This window comes from Scyliorhinus torazame, chromosome 5, assembly GCF_047496885.1.
Source record: "Scyliorhinus torazame isolate Kashiwa2021f chromosome 5, sScyTor2.1, whole genome shotgun sequence".
NCBI classification, from domain to species: domain Eukaryota; kingdom Metazoa; phylum Chordata; class Chondrichthyes; order Carcharhiniformes; family Scyliorhinidae; genus Scyliorhinus; species Scyliorhinus torazame.
The window spans coordinates 289128629-289149353 of NC_092711.1; the positions used below are offsets into that span (position 1 = coordinate 289128629).

The 20725-nt window shown below is 45.5% G+C and overlaps 1 protein-coding gene across 4 annotated transcripts in view; it reads left to right on the forward strand.

Annotated features, from left to right (window-relative positions):
* Positions 1-20028, forward strand: part of LOC140421194 (neuronal migration protein doublecortin-like) — a 263203-nt gene extending 243175 nt beyond the window's left edge. For 3 of the 4 annotated variants that reach the window (XM_072505703.1, XM_072505705.1, XM_072505701.1), the window contains 2 exons: positions 5868-5974; positions 12497-20028. In XM_072505703.1, the coding sequence (XP_072361804.1) occupies positions 5868-5974; positions 12497-12553 (164 nt within the window). In that variant the 3' untranslated portion in view covers positions 12554-20028. The remainder of the gene's footprint in view (positions 1-5867; positions 5975-12496) is intronic. The other variant, XM_072505704.1, reaches the window with a different exon arrangement.
* Positions 20029-20725: the final 697 nt, after the last annotated feature.

The window sequence follows — 20725 nt, forward strand, 5'->3', positions numbered from 1 at the left end:
GCCTGGTCCCGCCGATAAATACTGGGCGCAATTCTCCACCCCCACGCCGAAGTGGCCAACCCGCGCATGCACGGGGGACGTCGCTGGCCGCATCATGTATGCGGCGCCGCCTTTACGCGGCGACAAGGCTTGGCGCGTGTAGATGACGCGGCCCCGCTCCTAGCCCATTATCAGGCCCTGAATCGGTCGGGATAGGGGCCGTTTCGTGCCGTCGTGAACCTCGACGGCGTTCACGACGGCATGGGCACTTCGGCGCGGGAGTGGAGAATCCCGCCGATTTCGACGATTTGAAGATTTCTATATTTCTACAATTATTGCGTCCAGGTCAGTTTTTTTTTTAAAAGCTTGTATGTATATAATCTCTTATTCTCCTTTCTGGACTTCACATACAATTAATATGAATTGAAGTCACCGTTGCTATGTAGGAAAACTGGGCAGTTCTGCATTCCCTTTATCGGTGTCGTGTACTCCACATCAGGTGAGGTACAGAGTTGCAGAGTGAGGTTGTCTATGAAGTACCTTAACTTGAGCTTGCTGGAGTTAGGAATAACACTTCCCCTACTGCAAAGCATGGCACTTCACCACAGCAGCCCATGTTACGGCTTCTCTAATATTTGCCTTTTTCTGGAGGAAGCACAGAAGTTTCAAGGGTACAAAATGTACTCTGGGTAGGGGGCTTTAATGTAAATCACCAAGAGTGGCTTGGTAGTACCCCTACTGACTGAGATGGCTGTGCCCTAAAGGACATTGCTGCTAGACTGGGTCTGGTGCAGGTGGTGAGGGGTCCAACAAGAAGGAAAAATCTTCTAATCGGCCATCACAGATGCACCTGTCCACTAAAGTATCGGTAGGAGTGACCACCCCACATACCTTGTGAAGAGAAAGTCCCATGTTCACACTAAGCATACCCTCCACCGTGCTGTATGGCACCAGTTGCTAAATGGGATAGATTTAGGTTAGATCTAGCAACTCAGAACTGGGCATCAATGCCCGTAAGCAGCAGCAGAATTTTATTCAACCAGAATTTATAACCTCATGACATAGCATATCCCTGCATATATCATTATTAACAAGCCAAGGGATCTCCCATGTTCAATGAAGAATGCAGGAAGGCATGTCAGGAGCGGCACCAGACATACCTAAAAATGAGGTGTGAAGTTACAACAGATGACGACTTGCATGCCAAAGAGCAGAATCAACGTGCGATAGCCAGAGCTAAGCAATCCCACAACTAATGGGTCAGGTCAAAGCTCTGCAGAGGCTGGGAATTCTGAGGCAAGTAATTCAGCTCCTGACTCCCCAAAACATGCCCACCACCTACAAGACAAAAGTCAGGAGTGTGATGATCTATTCTCCACTTGCCTAGATGGTTCATCACCATCCAGGGCAAAGCAGACCGCTGGTTGGAATCCCATCCACCAACCTCTACCATCTTGAAGGACAAGGGAAGCAGACACATGGGAACACCACCACCCTTCAAGTTCCCCTCAAAACCACACACCATCCTGCTTGGTACTATATCACTTTGCTGGGTCAAAATCCTGGAACTCCCTTCCAGGAGCACTGTGGGTATACCTCCGTCACATAAGGTGCTGCGGTTCAAGAATACAGTTCACCACCATCTTCCCAAGGGCAATTAGGGATGGGCAAGAAATGCTGGTCTTGTCAATAATGCCGACATCTCATGAGAGAATTAAAAAAGCAGTGTGGAATAGTGGTGAATTATGGACAGTCGTATGATAGACTTTGGGGTCCAGTTGGAATAGTCAAAGCCATTTTCTATAGTTTGCTAATGACCAACAGAAAGAGGAGACTTCAACATCAGTTTGGAGTGGGTTGATGAACAGCTTCCAAAAGTATTCTTATCGTTTCCCCTCTTCTGAATGTCACTAAAGCTCGTCAAGGCTGGATTGTATGGTAGTTCTGTCCTCAGGCAGTTCAGGTGTGGGTAGGTGAACTCAATGTCTGCCTTTACTTGGATGTCAATCCTGGAGCTGTTACCAATTTAAAAGTTCATTTCCAATCAAATATAAACTCTGTGCACTGAAAATATTTCACCCCCAGTATTGTTCCGCTTTCAGCGCATAGTGACGTTTTGGATAATTTTGCAAAGCAAATCATGGTTTGCATTAAATGTTGCTTAATTATACTCTGCTCAAATTTTACAATAAACATTACAAGTGTAATTTGTTGGTGTTTTGTACAAAATATCTTGCTGTTAATGCACAGTGGAGGAAATGAAGACTTTCTGAACTTGATTAGTTTGCAGAAAGTTGCTGATATTCTCAAATGTCTGGTTTGTTTGATTTTCCCTCCTCCTTTGAAAACTCTGTTTCACGCTGGGGTAGACTTTTAAAGGAATTGGCAAGCCTTTCATACCTCATTCAATCTTCAGGTGTTACCCTGGGGAACTGAGTGTTGGGCTTTACAACTGGGGAGGGCATCGCACTCAACTCTGATGTTGTCCTCATCAAATGTCTCACACAAATGAACTTTCCGGATGGGGTCACTGGATAAGATTGGCAACGTTAATCTGTCATGATGCGAAACAGTATATACAGACTAGCAGCTTGAGGGTCAGATATATTGATTTGCTGTTATCAGGAGTTACTTAAAGCCCCACAGCTAGTGTATATAATAGTTCAAAATCCCAAGATCCCATTTTGAGCAGTTACATTTTCCATGGAAAATCTTTTGTATGTATAAGATACTATTTTAAAACTAATCTTAACAGTTTTACCATTTACAAATTTTACCATTTGGCTTTTGTATTGAACTTTGATATTTGCTTTAAATTGGAAGTTGCCATTTGGAGCACCGAATGAGAAACAGTGAATGAGAAATTCACTGGCCTTCCTTGTCACAACCATTACACCCAAGTGATCATCTTCAGGCAATAAGGAGAATGACCGAAGCATTCCATATCCTGCAGAAAAGGAGATGTTGGATGAGGGAAAGCATTAGGAAGGAAACAAATCCCACCTGGTAAATATTGGGCTGGTTTTTCTCAGGGTCTAGGAGACTCTATGGAGCTATAAAAAATTGCAACCTGAACCCGATTCTGGGATTCGCTTCCCCAATTTTCACTCACACAGGATGCGATCTGGTGTAGATTGCGAGCCTACAACCTGTACTCCCAATCTGGCTGATGCCATTGCAAGGATAGATATCTCCTAGCCCTCTGCAATTTTCGTGGAGTCGGCTAGTTTCTCCATGACTTGTCATTCATAGATCCAAGAGGAGTCGTGAACCATAGTGTGGATGAGGGAAACATTTGAAAGGTAAGTTTAAAAGGTCTTACCCATGCCTCCTGCAAACATGTGCCCCATCAACCATATCCTCTGTGCCAAATTAAGCCTCCCGCCCCGTCTCACCAACCCATCCTCCATGGCCCTTCCTATCCTCCATTCCAACCTATACCCTCCATCCACGCCCCACAGTTCCTCATACCCTCCATGTCAATCTATGGCACTTCACAGCCCATTCAGTATACATTATGTACAAATCTACGAACTCTGAGAGTAACAAAAGCATGTGTGAAGAACATTTAAAAAAAGCCATAATGCATAACATTTTTAGAAAAAAAACACACATATAAAATTAGTCAATCAAAAAAGCTCTTCCCTGGAGCACAACGGTCTCAAACGACTAATGGTTATCTGGGGTTTCAGCTCTTTCTCTCCGATCTATTCTGTTCTCTGCACAATGTTTATTTACGCAAGATAAATGTGTCAAATGTTCACAGTTTCAGCTATTGATACTTTAAAGGGCCTGGATGATTGACACTTCTAAAGGGCTGTGGTAAAAGCAATATTTTTAAAGAAAGTAGAAAGACATGATTGAATGACTAGTTTTAAAACTTTTTTAATACAAAGGGTGGAATTTTACCATAATCTGTCAGTGTCAGGCTCTGACTGGAAACTAGACTATATCTTTCCAGATGCACAACCGATTTTCCAGGCCACCTTTTCTGGCACATATTACAAAACAACTGGGGACGTGGTTTACGCCTCCACTCTGATGGGTTGGGGTCTGATAGAGCCAGCAAGACTGGCTCCACACAGATTGGGGTGCCATCTGTAAATGGTGGCCCGATCAATGCTGAAATTAAATGCCCCCGCTTGGACACAGAGCTCCCACCTATCCACACAATGGAGGTACCAGGGCTCTCTTTCTCCACCCCCACAACCTCACAACCACACAGGTATTTGGGACACTTCCCCTCACAGCTGTAGCAACATCGTGGGCACTCTCACTTTCACAGGCATCAGTCTCGCTACCCCCCCCCCCCCCACACCTTCATAGGCATCGGCCCTTACCCCCCCCACCACCACACATAAGGGGAGTCCACGCATCCCCCCCCCCACCCAATGGGGCATCCCAGAGTGCCTGCCCCTGGCTCTGCCACCTGGGCGGCATGATAGCTCAGTGGTTAGCACTGTTCCTTCACAGCGCCGGGGTCCCAGGTTTGATTCCCGGCTTGTGTAACTGCCTGTGTGGAGTCTGCACTTTCTCCCTGTCTCTGCGTGGGTTTCCTCCAGGTGCTCCAGTTTCCTCCCACAAGTCGAACGACGTGCTTGTTAGGTGAATTGGGAGTTCTGAATTCTCCCTCTGTGTACCTGAATAGGTGCCGGAATATGGCGACTAGGGGCTTTTCACAGTAACTTTATTGCAGTGTTAATGTAAGCCGACTTGTGGCAATAAAGATTATTATATATTATATCATGTGCCGAGGGCAGTGCCAACCTGTGCCATGGGTCAGTGCTAAACTGCATAGGTCGGTCTGTCCCATAGAGCTATGCATACCTCAGTGCTGGTGGGATCCCCTTGACTGAATCTCTTTTGTATAAAGTTGTTGTAATGTCATGTAAACGAGGTCTGAATATTCAGTGGAGTGGGGGAGGGGGGGAAATCATGTGGCCAGGAGGCCGGTTAATAATATTTAAATGTTTAAAATATATTTAACTGAGGTTCCCACCGATTGTGGCCAGGATCTTTGTCACAATACTGGCGAGGGGCGGGAAAAATCGGGAAACAAGATCTTCTTGGCAAGAGCCTCTTTCTTGTCACTTGCGGGATTTTGCGATCACGTCACAGTTTACGCTCGCGGCGAATGCGGGCTCAAAGTTCCCCCAATACTTTGTTACTACGGGGTTCAGTCATTCTATACAGAGTGTATAATCAGGTGAATGGGCATGGAAGTGCATTCGGTTGGCCTGGAGAGTATGAGGGGCCATGCTGGGTATTGTGGATGTTGGCATGGAGGCTGTGAGATCCATTTGGGGTGGGTGGAGAGGCATAGGTTGTCTGGGAAGGTTTGAGAGGCTTGGGGGTGGTGTGTGTGTGTGTGTGTGCCGGGGGGGGGGGGGGGGGGGGGGGGTTGAGGTGAGGGAGTGTTAGGGATAGGAGCTCCAAGGTCTTGTTTTTTTTTAATTTATTGATTTTATTTCATCGGGAACAAAGGCTTTTTTAAAGAGCCTGCCTCAGTACCCAGCAGACCCTGTGCCTGCCTCTGAACACTTTCCGGGGATGGTAGGCCTAACTGCAGCACACCCGGGCTCCCCTACAATGAGAATCACACATTTGTAGTCCCTTTCTCCTGAGGTCGATGGACTGAGCGGGGAAATTGCCCACGCCCTGCCTCTTAAACTAAAATTCAGCTCAATATTTTCTGTTGAAAAATGCATGATCTAGACCATTCCACCCTCCTTTCTGAGAGGATACCAAAATTTCAAAAGCAATTTAAATAATCAAGGCATTGAATTTTGTTTTTATAAAAACCCCTTTAATTGTCTGAACTGAGCTAGTGTGGCCTATACTAGGATCGTATCAGCCCTCTACTAGTTGCCTGTTGTATGTGCTTTCAGCTAATGGAACCTCTAGCAGCCAGCTCTCCACCCCCAGGTCCAACAAGTCTCCAGTCTCAACACCCATATCTACACCAACCAGCCCAGGATGCCTTCGCAAGCACAAGGTAAGACGTTGTTACTTCTCTCTTTTACTCCATTGGAATGAAGTGAATTATTTATCTTGATTTGAGAATCCAAAACTATGATGCTCTCGTATGAGGGAGTTTCTTCTTTTGTTTTTCAAATATGTAGATATTTGGAAAATAGAAATTCAATGCCGATTTGGTAATTAACCTAGCATTAGCACCACAAGGGCATTCCAACTTTCAGCCTGAAAATTGCGTTTGATGAGCAGTGAAAACTCATTAATATCCTGTCAACCATTTTTCAAATACTTTACCCCACTCGCAAAACTGTTGAATCAGTTCAGTTAGCCTAATGTCATAAGCTAGTACCAGGGAGAAACTACTGGAGTTTTCAATGGGACCTGATGAGTTTCCAAAGGTCACTCAAAAGCTCTGAAATGGATAAAAAAATGGGTTTATTTAAAATAAAAATCTGTGAACTATTATTTAAAATAAAATCTGTGAACTAATTAGAATCAATCAAAAGAAAATAACTTGGACATATATATCCTTAACCCCTTCCTCAGACATCTCATAGCACCTCGCATACATTGGTTTCAAGTGCAATTGGCATTATGTAGGCAATCATTGGCAGTCATTCTGAACACAAATAGTAATAACCTAACTGGTTAATCAGTTTTTGTGATGTTTGCTGAGAAAATAAAATAAAAAACCTGCCCATCGCCAGTGTATGGAAGCCATATCATCTGAGAGAAGTTAGATATACCTGCCAGTGGAAGGAGGGGAACTTGGAAGTTCAAACCAATACAATCTATTCCCTCCCACATGCTCGAAGGTTGGTTACTCAGTAGCGTTCACAGAATCCTGGGTCTAAGTTGTTGTTCAAAAGTGCCTCAAAGAGGGGCGGCACGGTGGCACAGTGGTTAGCACCGCTGCCTCAGGGCGGCGAGGACCCGGGTTCGATCCCAGCCCCGGGTCACTGTCCGTGTGGAGTTTGCACATTCTCTCCGTGTCTGCGTGGGTTTCACCCCCACAACCCAAAGATGTGCAGGTTAGGTGGATTGGCCACGCTAAATTGCCCCTTAATTGGGAAAAATAAATAATTGGGTACTCTAAATTTTTTTTTTTTTTAATTAAGGGGCAATTTAGCGTGGCAAATCCACCTAACCTGCACATCTTTGGGTTGTGGGGGTGAAACCCACGCAGACACGGGGAGAATGTGCAAACTCCTGGGGTGACCCAGGGCCGGAATTTGAACCCAGGTCCTCAGTGCAGTATGTGATTTAAATGCACCCCTTTGGTGCTATTTACAGGATTCTGGCTGGACTGGACACTGCTGACTGCTCAGGGAATCTCTGGTCATCTGGGAGCCCACCTAGGCCTCCCCTCTGAAAACCCTCATACCCCAGTTGTATCATTAAAGGGATAGGTATGGCCAAACTCAATCAGGGGCTCACCAAATCTTGGCACCCCTCAGAAGCACTGCCCCACTGCAGAGGGGATTAGGAGAGCTCACCCCAACCAAAAGACACCTACACTGTGGCCTTTGGAGCCTTCCCTTGTTCTCTGCCCCTCTCAGGGCAGAGGCCTCACCAGTGACTCCCACCCCTCAGGATCACCATTTGTCTCCGAGGCTGGCAGCACTGAGTGCCTCTGCCACCACGTCCCAAGTGATGTTCAGGAGGGCGGACTTGAGTCTGCAGCCCACCCTGGGAAAGAGGGTGCCTCTCTGCTCATTACTGGCATCAAGCAGTGGGTCCACCTTGGACTGCAGAACTCCGGGGGCAGGTCTTCTCTGAGCCATCTTCACGACTGCAGTGAGTGTGTGGTAAATGGAGCGCTTAAAAAACGCTCCAGCAGTCAGGCTCTTTGGCACTAATGCTGGCCCCAGCCGTTACAAGCCCTGTGGACCGGGAATTGCTTTCAATTTATGCTGGCAGAGAGCTGGCCCATTTGCATGCTGCCAACGGAACAATAGCGCTGCCAACGGAAAGGCGAATCATGCGCTATTCAGCCCCGGCGGGAAGACAATGGGTGTGATCTTCCCAAATGGGAACAAAGTCCTCTAGCGAGCACATTTAGCCGCGTGTTTCCCGGCACTCGCAATGCCGAGAATCACATGGCTCTTCAACACGGATCATGTAGATTAAGGGGCCTGATCGGAGAACACATGGCCGAGGCCGCACATAGCCCTGCTTTTTATAATGGAGAACTCTGCTCGACAGAACTCCCCATTGTAACGAGAGATCGGGACGCCGGCATTTTGAAATGCCGTCCAGATCTTCGAGACCCCAAAAACCTCCTCCCCCCCCCCCCCCACAGCCAAAAGGCAACATGGGAGGGTCCCGCCCCTCCCCAATCCCCCAACACCCGCGCCAGGCAACCTCTGCCCGATCATACAGGTACACAAAAATGCCAGCCACGGTACTCAAGTGGCACCAGCAGTGCCAGGGCAGCACCCTGCCCAAAAGGCATGCAGCTGGGGGTCTCCGATCCCCTTGGAGACCCTCTTGAGTGCCGTTCTGTCTGGTCCCCGCTTGGGGGGACAAGTGCTAAATGGCTCTGAGGCTTACTGCCTCGCTCTAATATGCAGACTTGCCAAAAGGTGATCCTGCCCATTGTGGGCAGGATTCACTTGGCAACGCTTCACGCGATTGCATTGAATCTCGTGATGTATTTGAGGTAGATCCTGAAATCGGGGTCTCCCGTCTTTCAACACAGCATGGCTGTAGGATCACGCCCTTCGTCTCCCAAAGGGAAGATGCAGCCCATCTTCTGGGAGAAATGGCACGAGCACTCCAGTAGTTTAAAAAAAAATTCTGCCAAAATAAGCTTTAAAACCTGTGGCTGCGGTTTAACCGAAAAATTTCTCAATGTCATTTTGACCGCATTTGGCAGGGTGTTTCTCGAAGGCTGCATTGGCGAGATCGTGGCTCTCATTTAACAGCTGTAAATGCGCCCATAAGTGCTTCTCGCCATTACTGGCTGTCTCGCCGTCCGATTCATAAGACTTCACCTCAGTGTCTTGGCACTAACCAGGCAGAGCTGCTTTTGAACGGTCCCTCAATAGACAGTAATCGCAGTGCCCAGACCTGCTGCTCATTTTGAACATGCCGATCTGGCCTGGCTTCTCGATGCTGTGGATGCGAGACGGGACATTCAGTTCCCACAAAGGCGTTGGAGGACCAGCAGCAGGGTCACCAATACCGTCTGGGTGGCAGTGGCTGTCAGTGCGGGCAGCATGACCAGGAGGACCGCTGCCCAATGTAGGAAAAAGACCAACGACTTCCACCGGGCTCACCCCCCCCCCAATCACTGACTGAAACCTCTCACCCTCTGCACATCCGATCTCCTGCTTGCTCCTCAGAACCCACTGACACCCATTAGCACAAACTTCATGTCCAGGTGCGATGCCCACACATGCCACCTGCTATAGACACCCCGACCCACCAAACGTGCGCCTCACAAATCCTCTCTTTGACCCCGCAGGAGAAGATGGCCCTTTCACCCTTATTATGGGCTAAGACGGGGGATGGAGTACCAGAAATTAGAGTCCTTACCCACTATGAGGAATAGGCCCTGAAAGTCGTGGGGTTGCCTGAGGGCAGAGCACAAAAGACCACCTAGGAGGAGAGCTTTAAGGAGACCACCATCGACACATCACAGCGATCACCCCTATCTTCCACCAGAGACACGCACCTCGGTGGGCAACATTAGTTGATAGGAGTCTGGGGCACAATCTGGTGAGCACCACACAGTTGCTGTTGCACATCAGGCGGAGGCAGGAACATCCAAGCGAGTCAGCAGTCGGAGGTTTGCTGAATCCCAGGACTCAGCTGGCTCCCAGTCAGAGGCCGAGCCTCTGGACAAGGTTATGAAATGAAATTAAATGAATGAAAATCGCTTATTGTCACAAGTAGGCTTCAATGAAGTTACTATGAAAAGCCCCTAGTCGCCACATTCCGGCGCCTGTTCGGGGAGGCTGTTACGGGAATTGAACCGTGCTGCTGGCCTGCCTTGGTCTGCTTTCAAAGCCAGCGATGTAGCCCTGTGCTAAACAGCCCCTCTGGGTTATCCCAGAGGAGCTGATGCAGAGAATAGGACACAGCCATGAGATTCATGAGGGCATGTCAGCGACTTTCCAGCGAGTGCATAGCCGATTGGAGGAGTCCCAAAGCATGAGATCATGTTCACAATGCAAGGCCGACACTTCTAGGGTGGCGACCACAGTGGAAAGCCTGGAGTACAACATTAGCACCTTGAGTGCTGGTGTCCAAGGCATGGCTCAGTCTATGGCAACCATGGCTGAAGGCTTCGCCATCATTTTCCAGTCGATGAGGGCTTCGCCATCATTTCCCAGTCCAAAGCACTCCAGAGCATGGCTCAGTCACTGAGGGGCATCACTGAAGGTGTCGACACCCTGGTGCAAACAATGGGGAGCCACCAGGACTGGCAGATCCAGATGGCACAGAGGCCCCTGTTACACCTGATACATGTGAAGCTTCTGTCATGTTAATATTTACAGTGGGCCTACTTGTACCCCCACCCCATGTTGCCCTCCCCCCTCCTGGGTAGAGTGGTCCAAGATCAAACACCCCTGATGCAGACCCTATTCATAGGACGGATGTGAGCGCACTGTCAGCAGAAAGACAGGAGTCAGAATTTGCCATAAACTGAGGAGCACCAGAGCTCACCTCACAGTGAATTATCATCACTCTCCTGCCTTGTATATGGACCCGCTGACAATGCCAACACAGGCCCATCACCCTGGAGTGATGTTACGCAGACACTGGGAGGGTGGAACAGGGTAGTTGGGTGGGGCGCGGGGTGGTATGGTCAGGGAATGGGGCAGGAGAAAGGAAGGAAATGGGTGGGAAAGAGGCATTGGGGGGGGACTAGAGGGATTGGTTTGGATATAAGATATCCATAAGATATAGGAGCAGAATTAGGCCATTCAGTCCATAGAGTCTGCTCTGCCATTCGATCATGTTTGATGTTTCTCATTCCCATTATCCTGCCTTCTCACCATAACCCCTGATCCCCTTATTAATCAAAACCCTATCTATCTCTGTCTTAAAGATGCTCAGTGACTTGGCCTCCACACCCTTCTGCGGCAACGAGTTCCACAGATTCACCACCCTGTGGCTGAAGAAATTCCTCCTCATCTCAGTTTTAAAGGATATTCCCTTCAGTCTGAGGCTGTGCCTTCGGGTTTTAGTCTCTCGTACCAGCGGAAACATCAGTTCATGTCCACTCTATCTAGGCCTCTCAGTATTCCGTAAGTTTCATTGAGATCCCCCCCTCATCCTTCTGAACTATTATTGAGTACAGACCCAGAGTCCTCAACCACTCCTCACGTGAAAAGCCCTTCATTCCCGGGCCCATTCTTGTGAACCTCCTCAGGACCCTCTCCAAGGCCAGCACATCCTTCCTTAGATATAGGGCCCAAAACTGCTCAATTTTCCAAATAGAGTTTGACCAGAGCTGTATACAGCCTCAGTAGTACATCCCTGCTCTTGTATTCTACCCCTCTCGAAATGAATGCGAACGTTGCATTATTAGCCTTCCTAACTGCCAACTGAACCTGCATGTTAACCTTAAGAGAATCTTGAACTGGGACGCCTAAGTCGCTTTGTGCTTCAGGTTCCCGAAGCTTTTCCATATTTAGAAAATAGTCTATGCCTCTATGCTTCCTACCAAACTGCATAACCTCACACTTTTCCATATTGTATTCCATCTGTCACCTCTTTGCCCACTCTCTTAGCTGGTCCAAATCGATCAGCAGCCTCCCCGCTGTCCCTCTACAGGGGCAAAATTCTCCCCCAATGGCGCGATGTCTGCCGACTGGCGCCAAAAACGGCGCCAATCAGACGGGCATCGCGCCGGCCCAAAGGTGCGGAATGCTCTGCATCTTTGGGGGCCGAGCCCCAACATTGAGGGGCTAGGACGACGCCGGAGGGATTTCCACCCCGCCAGCTGGCGGAAATGGCGTTTGTTGCCCCGCCAGCTGGCGGAAATGGCGTTTGTTGCCCCGCCAGCTGGCGCGGAAATGCGGCGCATGCGCGGGAATGTCAGCGGCCGCCGACAGTTTCCCGCGCATGCGCAGTGGGGAGAGTCTCTTCCGCCTCCACCATGGTGGAGGCCGTGGCGGAGGCGGAAGGGAAAGAAATGGCTAGTGAGATTTATGCATATACTAATAGCGGGCAAACTGAGGAAATTAATGGCTTGCACATTTAACAAATAGATTTGAAGAATTGAATCCAACTGAGCTACTTACAGCTTAGTGTAGGGCCAATGAGCAATTACCTTAATGCACCCAGATTAATAGCGGACAACTAAAATGGAAAATTCTGGAAATACTCGGCAGGTCAGGCAACAGGGAACATGGAAATAAAAATTGGGGGCGATGCAAACTCCGCATTACATTATTACACAAAGGCAACATCACCAGCGAGGTTCTCGCAGATATTTTTTGTGTAAATCATATCTAAAGTCTTGTTGTTTTTCTCTATCCCCATCCCTCCCCCCCCCCCCCCCCCCCCCCATCCTTCCCCATTGCAGGACCTGTATCTGCCACTTTCCCTGGATGATTCGGACTCACTCGGTGACTCAATGTGAGGCAGCAGAGTGAGGGAACGCTGGGATTCTCCACCTGAACCAGTGAGACTTGGGAGAGGAGTTCGGCCCTGTGTGCAGAGGTCATTAATCTTGGTGCTCACAAAATGCCAAGTGACACCAAAAGAAAAAAAAAAATTGCCCATGTTTTTAACAGTTTGTCCTTCTCATGAGAAACCTTTATCTTGGAATATCACTGCCTTTTTCTAAACATCAGATATGAAGCACTGTGAGAATATTTCATAATAACACAAGCAGGTCTCTTGTACATCATTTGTTCTTTGAAACTTATGGTCCCTGGTTTTGTTTCTTTCAAATGGTGTGTGATTTTCCATTTCTCTTTGATATTTGATGTGCAGTTATTATACGCTTCATTTATGAATCTGTTTTCAGTTATTAAAGACCGCTGCCAGTTTTTTCTTTTTTAAGAAAATCCTCTGCTGCGCAGACATGTTTAACATCTGATTTGTTTAAAAAAGGAGAGATAGGGAAAAAAAACTCCAAAAAAAATCATTAGATAAGACTCAAAACGTTTAGTTTAAAATGAACAATAACATTGATTTGAGAATGGAAAGTAATTTGAGAAGAAAAAAACAGCTTAATAAGCTGAAGACATTAATTTTCTAAAATTAAATTTGATCACATTTGTTTAATACTTTTTTTTAGCAACAAAACGATTCTGATTCTTGCTTTCTATGACATTTTGAATGGGTAGAACTATTTAGGATTAGGGTGAGACAGCAAATTTACATGTTACTAATAAGAACAAGGTGTTCTTGCGCTTTTTTATTTGTGAATGTGTTCACTGTGCAATTATCCAAACCAGTTTATAAGTACTGAATAGCATTAATAGATTACTTGTAAAACCTGGTGGTAAAGACAGATATGATGGGGAAAAGGGGACATTGACTTGCCACTGGGCTAGGATTAGCATGGAATAAACTTGCCATGCGTGAGACTTATCGTGCTCGTTCTTGATTTATTAGGGAATAATTACAGCCTAATTTGACTTGGAGTGGCAATTAGCTTGTAGCCTGATGTTGCTCTGACATGGAATTCAAATCTCAATACCCTGTGATTTCTTTCCTTTCACTAGTCAAGCTTAGAAGGTTCATAATGGATATTTCTCCATGCAGTCTCTTCAGATTCTGCCTGCATTATTTTATGCACTTCTTCCAGTCCACAAAGAAACAGCTCTGTGCTACACTGGGATTCCCAGTGCTGTGAATTCCACCCTAGTTAACATTACAGCTTGAAGGTCGGCACGGTGGCGCAGTGGTTAGCACTGCTGCCTCAAGGCGCAGAGATCCTCGGTTTGATCTTGGCCCCGGGTCACTGTCCGTGTGGAGTTTGCACATTCGCCCCGTGTCTGTGTGGGTCTCGCCCGTACAACCCAAAGATGTATAGAGTAGGTGGATTGGCCACGCTAAATTGTCCCTTAATTCAAAAAAGAAAAAAAAAATTACAGGTTGGATCCTCTAGCATCCGTTAAGCGTACAAGCAGAATATTGTGGCTCTAGTCCACCTTTAGCCAGAAGAAGGCTTGATAGAAGCCCTCGCTTGCAATCTTTTACCGGGGATATCAATGTGCCACAATACAAAAACTACTACCAATTTAGCACAGGGCTAAAGAGCTGGCTTTTAAAGCAGACAAAGGCAGGCCAGCAGCACGGTTAAATTCCCGTACCAGCCTCCCCGAACAGGCGCCGGAATGTGGTGACTAGGGGCTTTTCGCAGTAACTTCATTTGAAACCTACTTGTGACAATAAGCGATTTTCGTTTTCATTTTTCCTTTCAACTGGCGTTTCAAAGCATCTATCATCTAATACCCCTCCAACATGAAGTAGTAGTGTTATAATTTTGTTTCTGTAAATTTGAATAATGCGGGGCTGGGGGGTGGGATGGTGGGTGGGTAGCACAGTGCAGTTGGGTTCATAAACTTTGCCCTCTCAATGTACCTTAAACACCTGGATCTTGCTTAATTTTCTGGCCATTCCTTAATCAGTTAACATTATCCTGTTTTGATGCCAGTCCAAATCACCAAACCCTGTTCAGTGAATCAGCAAGTTTCCATTCATATTAAATGATATTTTGAGGAGAGTATGGAGGCAATCACCATAGCTTGAGGAGAGTAATTCCTTATTTATATAATGAAAAAGTCTAATTAAATAAATATATTATTTAAGACTTGTGTTGCAGTTATAGTTAATCCCACAAGGACAAAAGATTACGCTTTTTTTGTCCCTGAGCAGGCATTTGCCCCCTCGAGGATGATTCTTTCTGAATCATGAATGCCCTGCACAGCGACAAGTAGACATCTGGGTTTCAGAAGTTTATCAATGTCAGCTAATTTTCTTTGGTTTTTCTTTCCTGAGGGGTGGGAATAGGAATAAGGAATAACCTTTCCATAGCAGAGAAGCCAAAGGAAGGAATTCAGTGAAGTCTGGGGATAAAACCCTGACTCCTCAGCCCTCTGATACTTTGCCTTAGTGCTAAAATATGCTAGGCAGGCACATTGGACGGGATTTTCCTTGCGGTTTTAGGGCTGGATAGCTGGACCACTGGTCTTGCAGCCGGGACGACAAAACCAACCAGTTTAACTGACCCCCCCTGCCGCTTGCAGGAACCAGGAGGTCAATTAGTTACATTTGCATTGTTTTGGAAGGCAGATGAACCGCCCATTATCATACTCTGCAGAAATGTAGTAGTCAACAATGCGGAACACAGAGAGAAAAACAAAATGGATTTTCAGAAATGTCACCCTTATTGCAAGGGAAATCTCTGGTTTAAATCTACTTGTGGTTTTCTGTTTCCCAGCAAATCCAATCAACATAATCCTTTTCTTGCTTGGCACTACTGGTACAAATACCGTTCTTTCAACATCTTCCAGAATTGGACTTCCACTATAAGTCTGTCTTCTTTCCAACAAACTGAAGATGGCAAGTTCACGTGCTTTATTTTCTTGAAAAGGATGATGGCTTTTCTGCAGCCCCCAAAAGGTTCATTGAAAAAAAGGACCAATATGGGTGCAGTCACAGAGCAGATGGTGCAAATTCATCTGGGTTATTACAAATGATGCATTGAACTCCCAGCTTCTACTGCTCGGACCAGTCTCTGACCTCAACCTTTGACATTGTTTGAACTCCATGCTAGGCAGCTCTGCAGTTTAAAACGTGACAATGTGTTCCATTATTAAAGGGGAGAAAAGTCATTAAGGAGACTATTCCCAACCCTCTCTAAGCCTGTACAGAGCAACATCTTATGCCGTAACTCAGATCATTCTATTTACCTACCAGGACGAAAGCAAGAACGCCTGTAAAATAGTTGTGAGGAAGTAGTGGGTGATGAGAAAGGGGTGGTGGAATAAAATTAGTCAAGATGAGCTGAAGCCACAACAGATTAATTCTCAGTCGGACAGGCTAAGTGCCACTCCATAAAAAGTAAACAAAGTACAAGATAAGATTTGGTTTATTCAAACGATGACTCTCATGCATAGGCAACCAATAAGGCATAACAATGGTATTTGGTGCTGATGGCCCACTTGTAATTGAATTAATTTCAGTGCTCAAGGTACACGTTGAAGAAAAGGCCCTGGCCTTTAATTAAACAAACTCTGCCTGAGTGCTTACATGAAACTAAATCTAACGTTAACCGGTGTGTTTTAACATTATATTGTGGAGCTGCTTCTGCTGGAAGTGGGACCACAGCTGCTCTGGTTTGACCCTGTTCATGTTACAGAGTGAGCCGAGAGCACCTCGGAGTAAAACGAGTGTGTGAAAAGTTGAGCATGAGCAGTCATTTGCATGTCTCCACTGCACGGGGCTCTCTTGAGAAGGTAAAGACCCACAATCTGGACGGTGTATTGCTGGCCTTCGCTGGCAAACTGATTGGCAGCCACAACAGAAAAGTTCACTGGACTCACCCGATGAAGGAGCTGTGCTCCAACAGCTAGTGACTCCAAACAAACCTGTTGGACTTTAACCTGGTGTTGTAAGACTTCTTACTGTGCCCCAGCCCAGTCCAATGCCGGCATCTCCACATCATGGAAGTAAGGGGCTGCCACAGGTTGCCCTCTGGCATCAGAGGGAGAAAGTGAGAGCTCGCCGTGAGGCAAGTGTTCTGTGCCCCAGGGAAGGTGAGTGAACCCACTCCATGAGGTGATACTCTGCTTGGAGCAAGGAATTAAATGACATCCCGAGGCAGTACCTCGAGAGGCAAGTGCACTGTCTGGTTTGCACAGCCTCTGTGAACTGCACCGTTGGTAAATGACAAAAATGCAGATTGATAGTAATGCTAATCAGCAGTATTTATTTAACAACAAACCCTCTAAAAATACCATTACCTAAGACCGTGAGTGTATTACATTGGTATCTTTTATTTTTCATTGAATATTTCAACAATGGTGGCAGTTGATGTGTGAGTTTCTTTTGAAATGCAACAAAGGCTCACAAAAACGCTGAAGCCAGCCTCAGATTTGCATATCTGGTAAAAGGCCAGCCTGCCTGAAAGGAAAACTGGCAGAAACACTCCAAATTTTACAAATTGAGACCGTATCACAAAGGATTTAAAAAATTCCCATTATAATAGACTGAGGCATTGCCTGTTATGAGCTGCGTTCATTTTTTTTAATGTTTTATCCGTGCGCGTCATGGGCAGTGCAACCTGAGGCTTTTAGCATTTCCATGGAAACAGATGGACTGTTCTCGTCGCCATGCAACAGGAGTCGGCCAGGAGTAAGTGGCACTGTTCCCGTAATTGGCTGCTGGTGTACCAGACAGCTGCGATGAATGGAGCCGAGCAGAAAGCTGAAGCAAAGTTAGTCCTGGATATGAGTCATCGGTAGAACTTGAGGCTGGGAATAAATTGGAAAAAATTAAAATTGGTTAGGACTGCTGACAATTACAACATTCATTGGATCAGCATTGAGTCTGGTTAAGGATTACAAGTGCAGCTTTTTTTGAATCTAGAGAAGGGTATTTCTGAACAACGTCACTGTCCTCTCTCATTACCTTATCAGCCTCGATTGGCTATGCCCACTCTGGCTTTGTTGTTAGTGTATATTCCATCCTCATGAGTCAAAATGTAACAATTGGGAGACTCTGTGATGCACAGAAGTGTGTTCTGAGTTCTAATCCAAACCAAATGGAGGTGCTGTTTATGAATTTATCTCACAGGAAATGGGATTTCCCATTGAAGCCACCTCAAGCCGCCGGGAAAAGTGAATCAATCGCAATGGCCGAAGAACTCCGGCCATGATCTTGAATCTAGTTCTGGGGAACATAAAGCCGTCCCCAAATTGGTCCAAATTAAAACGAAATGGTCAGTTTTATTCAGAAGATCAACAAGGTTGGCTACTGTGCCAAATTCTCATTAGTACAGCCATCGGTGTTCTTCTTCAGAGGTTTGCATTAATGCAACTTGTTAGGGCAATGGGATTGAGTTTTACTCGACATCTGGCAGCACTGAATCTGCCCTGGCACTCACTGATGCCAGAAGTGAAAATCTGTTTCTCAGCATTACCCTCACCTTGGACAGCACACGTATAAAATAAGTTTGTAATATGTAAGAACACATAGTAACTCAGCAAGTCCCTTTTGAGAAATGCGTTACAGAGATAGTGATTTTTAATAATATGGCACCCCCTAAACAATTAGGCTCTTTACACATCACTAGATATTAGCAAATGTGCAATTAATTTGAAAATCTGATATTTCCTCTGAGAAAACAAACATTTTTGATCATTGGAACAAGATTATATTTTCGGAATTGTCCATACAATGGGTGAGATTTTAACTTGTTCAAAACCCAATCACTTGCACATATAAGTCTGCTGCCTATCTGACCTTATCTTGGATGAAGCTGGTAAGAAGAAGCCAGGAAAATTCCTGAAGGTTTCCTCTATTTTGGTGCTTTGCTCATTTGCTGTTAAGCAGGTTGGAAAGTGGCAACGTTGGAAGCCTGGGAGCAGATTGCCTGCCCATCCAGCGAGTAATTAGGTGTCTCGCTGACTCATACTTCAGTAACACTTATTTATTCCATAAATGGAAATGGTTGGATTTACAAGCATGCCTGAAAATCTTGTGCTCTGGACAGGAATTTTCTGGCACTTAACTGTAGCTAATTATCCAATAAATATGCCATAACGTCAGAAACAGTTGATTTTAAATAAATTAAAAATTGTAAATGTACCTCATCATTCAGGAAGCGCATGGAGTGAACTCATGGCACAAAAGATGATCACAAACAAAAGCTACAGTACGATATTCAAACAGCAACAGTTGACTTTGTTTTCTGAACTCCTTGTGAAGCGTGTTTACCCGTAGATGTAGTCACTCCCAGCTATTGGCCGTTCTCTTTGCAGTCATTCGAATACTTGCCTTTCTGTGTGGAATCATTCCAATGCGTTTCTAGGTACCTACTGTTTAATGACTCCCAGGTAGATGTACGTAATCATTTTCAGATGCCACACATTGTCAATATAACCATTCCTTCCTGTTCTTATGACTGTAAAGTACTTCTTGACAGTTACCCATTAAATGTTGGGGTCCACTCAGCAGGGGGTGAGCAGTGATTTGTAACACAGTAATACACTTCTCCACAAATCTATTGTCAGAGAATTAACCAGAACATCAATGCGATCCATAGGATTGCACCAAAATTGCTTTTGAAAACAAATGCCTGCCATCAAGTTGAATATATAATGGAACTAAGGGAAAGAGATGTTTCTTTTCAAAACATAAATTTCTGAATAGTTTGCTTGCTTGTTTTTTCTATTACGTCGGTGCTATCATGCTTGAACCATGTGCATGTTTTCAGCCATTTTTGCTATCTGTGGTGAGAAGTCGGTTTGCTATTTTTGCCGCCTTTTTTTGTGAAATTCTAAATGTACATAAAATGTTTATTATTATTGACTTTTTAAAATTCTAGTGAGTAGATGTAGTGGGAACTCTGTAATGTAGTTTTGCAAAAGTGCACACCAGTAGAGTTTTAATGATAGATGTGTTTGCTTGTTAGGCTAATTGAGGATAGCAGGATCCATTTCCATTCGGCTTAGAGGTTATTACGCAGTGATTTCAGTTTCTCTCTTGTGGCACATCTGACTTTCCTTCACTGGCCTCTGTCGTTGAATTTATTTCTACGCATCCCGCAAACATTAGAACTTAAAAAGTTGATATCGTGAGCTAGCGTGAGAGAATTTGTTTCTCTCAGCACTGTTTTTGAATGGCGAGATTCAGTTGTTGAAAATCGCATCCAGAATGTTATTCAGGTTTTTTGGGGGGAAAATGCATTGACATCTTGCTTCGAGATTGTGGATTCTTGAACGCAGTCGTTCCATTTCTACCAGATTACTGTGAAAGAGAAACTATCAGTTTGCTTTGTAACTTCCTTTCTAACACCTGTAGTTTGAATTTGTATTCATTTAAATGTACATTTGCAAGATGTGTGTAATTTAAAAAAATACATTTGATGGAAACCTTTTGGCTGTGTGTGTGTCTTATTTACTCTTTAATGCAGTGTGGCTAAAGTACAATATTTGCGCATAACCCTACCATTTTTCCCAATAATTTGTGTGGCATGCTTTAGCTACATGTAATATGGGAGGAACCTATTCCCAGATTTTTTTTTACCAATTTCAAACATTTATAGAGATAAATGAGAAAAGTTAGAACTGACTAGGGTCTTTCTGAATGTTGAGATGGAAGGATTGACCTTCCATTGTATCTATCACGTGACTGCCCTTCCAGTCTTCCTGGCCTTCCAGAAAATAAATGCGTCATCATTTTCCTGTAAAGTGTAAAATCGCCATATTCCCAAATGAACATAGGCTGCGTTCCCTTTTGAAGGGGAGAGCTGACTGGTGGTGATTTAACCTGAGGATCACCACACCTCAGGTTGAGAAGTTTGTGAATAGCCTCAGCTGGTACAGGAATTGAACCTGCGCTGCTGGCCTCGCTCTGCATTACAAAACAGCTGTCCAGCCAACTGAGCTAAACCAGCCCAGTATTTCCATGTATTGCCAAGCTGAGATCGCCCAGCAGTTAAGAGCCTGCTGGCACAACGCTATGTCCCACTCTGCTGCAGGACTACACATGGCTGAACAAAGATGTTTTGTCACTCCAGCATTATTTTACCAATCAATACAACTGACAGAATCAAATATCTAACATCTTCTGG